At 37.3% G+C, this 7,990-nt stretch overlaps 1 protein-coding gene across 1 annotated transcript in view; it reads right to left on the bottom strand.

The window, feature by feature from the left end:
* Positions 1-1,572: 1,572 nt before the first annotated feature.
* Positions 1,573-7,990, bottom strand: part of LOC101855453 (solute carrier family 46 member 3) — a 26,517-nt gene continuing 20,099 nt past the window's right edge. Inside the window, exons 7-11 of the mRNA XM_013079454.2 lie at positions 7,722-7,915; positions 6,375-6,525; positions 5,534-5,617; positions 4,122-4,278; positions 1,573-1,756 (exon numbers count right to left, since the gene is read on the bottom strand). Coding sequence (XP_012934908.1) covers positions 1,582-1,756; positions 4,122-4,278; positions 5,534-5,617; positions 6,375-6,525; positions 7,722-7,915 — 761 coding nt within the window. The 3' untranslated portion in view covers positions 1,573-1,581. The remainder of the gene's footprint in view (positions 1,757-4,121; positions 4,279-5,533; positions 5,618-6,374; positions 6,526-7,721; positions 7,916-7,990) is intronic.

Below are 7,990 nucleotides of genomic sequence, written 5' to 3'. Positions count from 1 at the left end.
TAACCTTTCCTGTCAACAGTGTGTTGGTTAAGCTGTTGAAAAAATAATGAGAATATTTGAAAAAACCCACCCTATTAAGTTGCAAAAACAGCCACTCTATGAGCTTTCATACCTTCTCATATGAAATAAATCTTCACTATCCCCCACCCCCCCCCAGAAAGAGGCACTAATCTTATGCTCTTGGTATATAACTTCATGTGAAAAGTGTCTCATTTTCTAATCATATTTTCATTTTTATTCAAGTACCTGCATTAACAAATACTCAAACTGAACAAGCTATTTTTAAATTACTCCACCTTTATCCTTCCTACTCTCGGTTGCTATTATCACCCCATTAACCTTAGACTCTACCTCTGAGTTTGGTCAACGATATGTTCTATATGTGTGTCATCGTGGTGAAATCAGGCTCTCCTCAAAATAATAAAATCGCATAAATCGACATGTTTACTCCTGTTGAGCAATTCTTATCAAAAACTAACCATGGCGGCCATTTTCTCTCTAATTTTACCTCTGACACCAAGCGATCCTCACCTCCTTCAATCGCAAATATCTCAACTTCTGTTCAGGGCAGATAGGTATTTTTTCATCAAAAGCAGTGTTGTTGTTTTTTTGCTTTCTAAAAAAAAAAAAAAGCAAAGCAAACAGACAGGATTTCAGACTATTTCAGTAACTTCACATGCCCAAACCAAAATAACAAGCACCCGATTCCACCGCGGTGTGACACATACATCTAATACTCCATCTTTTGCTTGTATCTGGAATCATGAAACAATCCACACAATACGTCAGGAAGACAGGAGAAACACAAAACATAAGCCATTTAACTCAAGCAGTCCATTGAAAAGCCTTTGTAAAAATTACAAATAAATACAGCATATAAAAATGAATTGTATATATGTAAAGTAAAAGGAGGGATTTACAAAAGCTGAATAGTGTAGGCAGCATGTTTTGGCGACGATTAAAAGTATTGACTTCACACAGTTCCAATTTCAAAATGTCCACATATTGGTTTCGTCCATATCTATCTGTTATTTTACAGCAGAAAGAATCACAGGACTTTGAATACTGTGAGTATAAGGCTGCCCATAAAACATGAAAAAAAACAATGAGTAATAGTGTTCCGTTGTACATTAATTAGGCCACAAAAGTGGAGCAGAGAAGAAGTCATTTTAAAAAAGGAGCTAAAAGGCATTGTCACTTCCAACTGTATACCAAGCTTAGACAATACCAAAATAGTTTGAGTTTGCAAAAAGACTAGATTTTTATGACTCGAGTTCGGATGAACACCTGTGGAGACATGAGACACTTCAGTCATGCAAAACTTTAAATAAAGAGTAGACAAACTGGTCTTACATTTTTTAAAAGAAAAATAAATAGACAGATAAATGAAAAAATAAATAATTAAACTAAACAAACAAACAAATAAAAATAAGTGAGGAGAATCCTTGAAGAAAACAGAAGAAAACATTTACACAGAGAGGACACAGAGAGGTGAAAGTTGACGCTTGTTGACGCTTTTCCAGAAATCCCTCCCAAGTCGTCAATGGACAGACCATAAATAAATAAAAAGGAGACTCCACATTAATCTCCGCCATCTCTTTCTCTACTTGGCGCGCCGTCTTCTGTCCCATCACCAGTGCCATCACCTCCACCTTCGCCTTCATCATCACCTCCACCTTCACCTTCATGTACAACCTCCACGGTGACAAAGCTCTCCCGTCCGGCCGCACGTCGGTGAACGATGACAGCGTAGCTCCTAGTGGTCAGTGAAAGGGCAGGCCACAACAAAAAATCGTTTAGATCCCCCTCCAAAAAATAAGCTTAAGCAACTTCATAATTTTTGCACAAACTTTTTCTTTCTTAATTTTTCTTTACAATATTACTTTCTGTTTTTCTGTACATTATTCAGGTTCTGAGTGCACTTGTTATACAAGACAGGACTAACTTTTCCAATTCCCATCTTCGTTGAAAGAAAATGTAGCCCTCAGAAAAGTACTTTTCTTATTATTCTATTTTCACTTTAGCAAATGGGAAATTGACAAAGAACAATAGTGGTAAAGATTTATGTAAAAAAATTAACAGAACTTCACTACATGTCACCTGGAGGGATGGGGGTGGTGGGGGGGGGGGGGCGCTAAGATGGTAACATGGAAAGATCTGGTCAGCAAGGAGAGTTATTCTAAAGCAGCCAGAGCCTTCATTAGAGGGACATATTATACAGTCATAAAAATTACTTAAGCTTCAGAAAAATGTTGCACAATGTCGACACAACCACACGAACATCGAAATATATATCTGTTCAGTAGTTGATTAGAAGTTCATCAACAAAAAAGCAATCACCAGTTAAAGAAGGAAATATAATAGTGGGCTATGTTGTGAACAAGAATAAATAGTAACTGTGCACAGCTCAAGGCCACAAAAAGACAAAAGCGTTAATTAAAACAATGGCAAACCAAGAATGCTCAACAACACAAGTAAATGACCTTTAACAGAGAAGAATTAAATATTCCAACACCTCCTTCTAGAATTTTCCTAAGGATAAAGAGATGCACATCAAAGCTATAAAAGTCATTTAATCCAGGGGGGAAAAAAAGCAAGACAGATAGACAAGACAAAAATAACAGAGGTAATGAATCCATCCTCAACCTTCTTGCAATACACTAAAGGGTTCATACTCAGAGACTACAGTGTTAACCCTATCTGTATGTCGTGTTTTACTATCGTATCTGTACGACATGGGGAACTCTGTTGTTATACCACTTTCCAAAGAGGAAATTTAATCATTAATCTGATCCGTACACTTTGAATAGTAGTCTGTCAAAATGATTTTTTGAGAAATACTGAAAGTTTCAAAGAGATCTTCAAACTAGAAGTATTCTAAAATGTGAAGAATACAAACCCGGGGGTACAAAATGACCTCAGAGCGTACGGATAGGGTTAATAACATGAACAGAATTGGGACAACAGCAGCATCTCCCAGGACGTCAAAGGTTTAAAGCAGCAGGACAGAACTAAGTAAAGCACTCACCCTGACATAGGCTCTAACAGCTAAGTGCATGACAAAAAGAAATCTAAATCCAACAGCTCCTGACATTTTACAACTACCCTTCATTGACAGGGAATGTATGGATATTCAGAGAATTTTTGACATAACACAGTTATACAGAAGGGAAAAGAGTTTATGAAACAAAGAGGATAGGAGTTCATAAAACGATGGGTATTTTAGAGGTGAAGCACTTCTATGGACAAGTCAGCCACACATGAAAAGATATGAGTAAGGGGAAACAATGGGCATTTTAAAAGCAATGTGCTTCAAAGAAGAGACAGGTCACTTACAAAGAAGTTTATTAAACGGCAACCAGTTTAGATTTGCTGAATAAGCATTCCAAGAAACAGGGCATTAATAAAGAGAAGAGTGAATCAGAGATTTCATCAGCTCCGAAGAAAATACAAAACTTTTAAGACCCGTGGAAATTTGCACATCGGAACTCAAAATTTAAGGATGGTCTTATCTAATTCATTTTGTATCAATAACATGCAAGAGTCAGTTAAAATCCTGACAATTTCAGAAATCTGTATTTCCAGATTTATCCATGAAATTGGAAACTCTGGTGAACACATGAAACATCAGTTACTTTTGAAGGGACATGTATTTATATAGTGAAAAGGGAGATTATTTGAGAAAACATGGATTTATTCTTTGCCATGAGAAAGCAGGGGTGTCTTATACGATGAGCATAATGATGCATACCAAACTTTGGTTCTCAAGTTTACCTGCTCCTTATCCGCACATGCGTCCTATATGCCATGATTAACTTAGGAAAAAGACACTTGGGGTAGGAGGGAACATGGTTAAATAAAATTGACTTCATAAAGAAAGCTTAGCACAAAGGTGAAAATATGTGAAAAGTTGAAGGTTAGCACTTTGCAGTCACACAGCCAGCAGTACAAAATACCCCATCTTATCACCAAGCCAGGAGAATGACTGCAACAGACTTCTCATGCCTGTCCCAGATCTGCGTTTAGTGACTGGAATGGATCATTTTCACTGTCGCACTATTGCGGCAAGTGACTGCAAAGTGTTTAAGTGCAGAACAATAAGTAAGTGAGGTCCTACTCACCCCATGAGGACACTGGACACCAGGATACACCCACTGATGACACTGTAGGCCAAGCCGTGCCAGATGGCCACGGTGGCAGAGTACAGCATGTTCATACCGAAGCCAGACAAGCCGTAGGTGACCACTTCAATCACTGCGATGCTGGCAAATAGAGACCCTGTATTGATAATTCAAGAGTAATCATCATCAACATCACCACAGACCAAACAGTTTCTTTTTTTCTTGTTTTGTTTTTCTTGAAGCATAATTATCAATTTGCACCATGTAGGCCCATTTTTACATACATAAACCTACAAATATTAGCACCACAATCAGGACACTAGACAAAAAATTCAAGAGTAATGACTAGTGACAGAAATATAAATTATGAGCAAAATTTTAAAGTTATTGAAAACTAATTTAACCCTGCAGACTTTAACGCATACTAATTTTTCCTTTCTTCAAAACAAAAGCATAACTTAGGATTGTATGCGGTGGTGTAAACCTAACATTTAGGCTGATGGAGCTATACGCTCAAAAGCTGAGAGAAGGTCATACAACCAATACTGCCAATTTATTGTTTTAAACCAACCCCCCCCCCCCCCCCCCTCACACACACACACACGGCCCTAATGCATACACTAAGTAAATTTTTACAGGTTCCAACATCACACCCATTCAGGCCAATAACTTTGCATTTGGTCAACTTTTCTCTAGATTCAGCAATGTTTTCCTGACTACCTCACTTTGTACAACAAAAAAAAAAAAGACCAAAACCACAACCACAAAAAAAGGACAACACAAGATCCATTGTTCAAACAATGGGTGGTTGGCGGGTGCTCTGGTGTGGTTTGCTCCTTCTTTCCTATCAAACATCTATCGTCCTTTTCTCCCCTTCTTCTTTTTTATGTTTGTTACTCTCTTGTAACACCTCTAATCTTCTGGTGCTCATATGACCTTATGCAGTTGCGAGCGTCGTAAAACCTCTACTAAAACAAAAAACAAAACAACAATCTGGTACCACTTGTGTCATTAAATTTCTCTTGTGAAGTTGTAAAATTCTACATCCTTTAAATTTTACCTACTGCTGTCCTGAGTATGGAACTGTTCTGAGTATGGAGTGCCTGATTCAGCTCGCAGATAATTTTGACTCTGGACGCAAATAATTTGTGACCACTTCGTGACCTCACGGGTGGCCTCACAAAAGTTAATAAAGGAATATCTAAATTTCATAAAACCCCTAAATGTGGCAAAAAGATGTTCAGAATAAAAATTACTATTGAATGACCCCAGAAAAAAGGGTTGAAATATAAGTGGTAAGGAAAAAAGAGTGGAAAGTGATGTAACAAAAGGGAGCAATATAGAGGGGCCGCTCTGCTGAACTCACAGTTAAACTCACAATCATGAAAAGAACACTTCTATCTACAACTCACCTCTTTTCTCCTTCGAGGACATTCTGGACAGAATCCCTCGAATCATCGGTATAGCCAGAAGCTCTAGCATGCCCAGGACAAATGCTGCTCGAGAGGGAAAAAAAACATGAAAGGCTCACACATGAATACATCAACTTGCTCCTTCACACATTTTCAAGGGGTTCTCACTAATAATGAAAATCTTTCTTTAACTTTCGACAGCCCAACTTCTCATTCACAACAACATCTTCAGTTCTTTAGCCGCTTGGTCAACGCTTCTACCACAATAGCATCTTCAGTTAATTAGACATTGATCAGTGTCAGTCTAGAGCTCTGTCTACTGTGCTGAATCATAGAAAGTGCATTTTTGTTTTTTATCCTTCCCAACAACCAAACTCCTCGAAGAAAACGAGAGTGTTTGTGGTGAAGAGGCCCTATTCTTTGCCTTACACACAAAAGACACGATTCAATTCCCAAGTGAGGAAGATATTTTAAACATTTTATTAAGTAATAATAATAACAATGATAATATTAATACTAATAATAGCCCGTCCGTCAACATCTAATGACGACCAACACATCCGCAGAGGAGAATATTTCTCTAGAGAAATTGAAGAATTTGAAGAACTAAAGGTTACGATGACTTGTGGTTTCTGCTGTGACCAATGAGATCAATTCTAGTACAGAAAAGCTTGGCACATTGTAAGTATCTGAGATTCCCCAGGTGAAAGCGCAGGCTTCTCTCTTGGTTTTAGCATTTCTTATTCATGAAGCCTCATATACGTATTTTTAGTAAGTATCATGTTTTTAACTTTAAGCAGGAATGTATCCCATCCATGTTGGCTCCCGACACATTACTGACCTAAATAAACCATCCAATCATCAACCGCAAACGCCAGCACAATTTTTCCCGCAGCACCCGACAGTAAAGCCAAGGCACAGATGAACTCGTCACTGATAAACTTCTGAAATACAGGCAGCAGGATGAGGGAAGAAAACCCCTGCAGAATGCCCTGAGGAAAAAAAATAGCCATACTCTTAGATAATTTTGTGAGGAAGACTTAAGGCATCCACCAACCCATCTTTACATCCTTACTATCATCAAATCTTGTTCAGAAAGAAATTATTCAGATTTTCATTCTTGATTCACATTTTCTAAAAATACATTGCCCTGTATTTCAATTATAGAGTTGGACATTCAGCTTGTGCAAAATAGTTAACACTTTCCAATACAATAACAGACTAAATAAATAAAAAGACACTCAGTCTAAAGACATATTAAATGACAATGAAAAACAATTTTTTATGTTTAAAAAATGCTTAAAATAAAAATAAATAAATAAAAAGAATGAAAATAGCATAATTAACTTTGACAATCAATGACAAAATATTTTATTGCCAGAACAGACAGAGTACAGCTACATTCCCTTATTATTAACTTCAGAATTGTCATTTTAAAAACGCCCACCATGCATCTTCATCCAAGCAATATTGACAAACTGTGGCAGAAAAGAGAGGTAAGACAAAAGTCTTTCAACAGGCATCTGTGGTTTAGAAGTGAGGAGCTTCACCATCACACACAGGAGACCTGAGTTCTATTCCCAGTTGGGGAGAATTTTAAAAACTATCCTGGTCTTTCTGCTAATAGAATGTTTTATCCCTCTCAGCCCCGGTTAGCCCTGAAAGGCAGGGTTGAAGCCCACCTCCTAAATAACCTAAATTACATTGATTAGGTCAACAGCTGTATTAAAGTACTGAACAAGTAATTGTAAAGTAGATCCAGCTTTTGAGAACAGCAGTTCGGGCAAAAAGAGTGATAAGGAAAATCAAAGGCTAAGAAAAAAGCTGAAATAGAAACCTCAAAATGTATTGGGGGGAATAAAATCAATCACCCCTAAAGTAAATTTCACAAAGCACTTATTATTTTGAAATTTTGAAGGAAAAGAGGACGTGTGATTTGGAAAAAAAATACCCATTTTGTTGGGCATTAAAAAAGCCTGAAAGAAATAGTCCTATCAGAAAGCATAAAATTTAACCCTTTTTTTTTACAACTTCTCTTGATGTCATGATCTTAATTTAGAGAGAAAAACTTTTCAGGATCAAACGAAAACTATCAAAAACTGAAATAAATTTAACACAAAACTCCATGAAAGGAAGTGGGACCAAGAAAAAAAAAGGGGGGAATTTCAAATTCAACACATTTAACTACCTGGAATGTATAGACATATCCAATCTTTGTCGAACTCCAGCAAAGTGGCTTATTCATGAGGAACATTATCATGAACTCGGCTCCAAAGCATGTGCCAAACATCAAGAAAACCACTCCTAAAATGATGAAGTCAGAACGCTTGGCACGGGAATCCATACCGTTGGCCAGGTAGAATTTGAACACATCTTTCACAGCTGAAATATATAAAAAGATACAACTGTAGGCCTACGGCTACGGAAACTCCATAGCAGTGTTCAACAATTTGGGCT

The sequence above is a fragment of the Aplysia californica genome, unplaced genomic scaffold, assembly GCF_000002075.1.
Source record: "Aplysia californica isolate F4 #8 unplaced genomic scaffold, AplCal3.0 scaffold00003, whole genome shotgun sequence".
Taxonomy (NCBI): domain Eukaryota; kingdom Metazoa; phylum Mollusca; class Gastropoda; order Aplysiida; family Aplysiidae; genus Aplysia; species Aplysia californica.
This window is presented reverse-complemented; position numbering and strand designations above follow the sequence as displayed.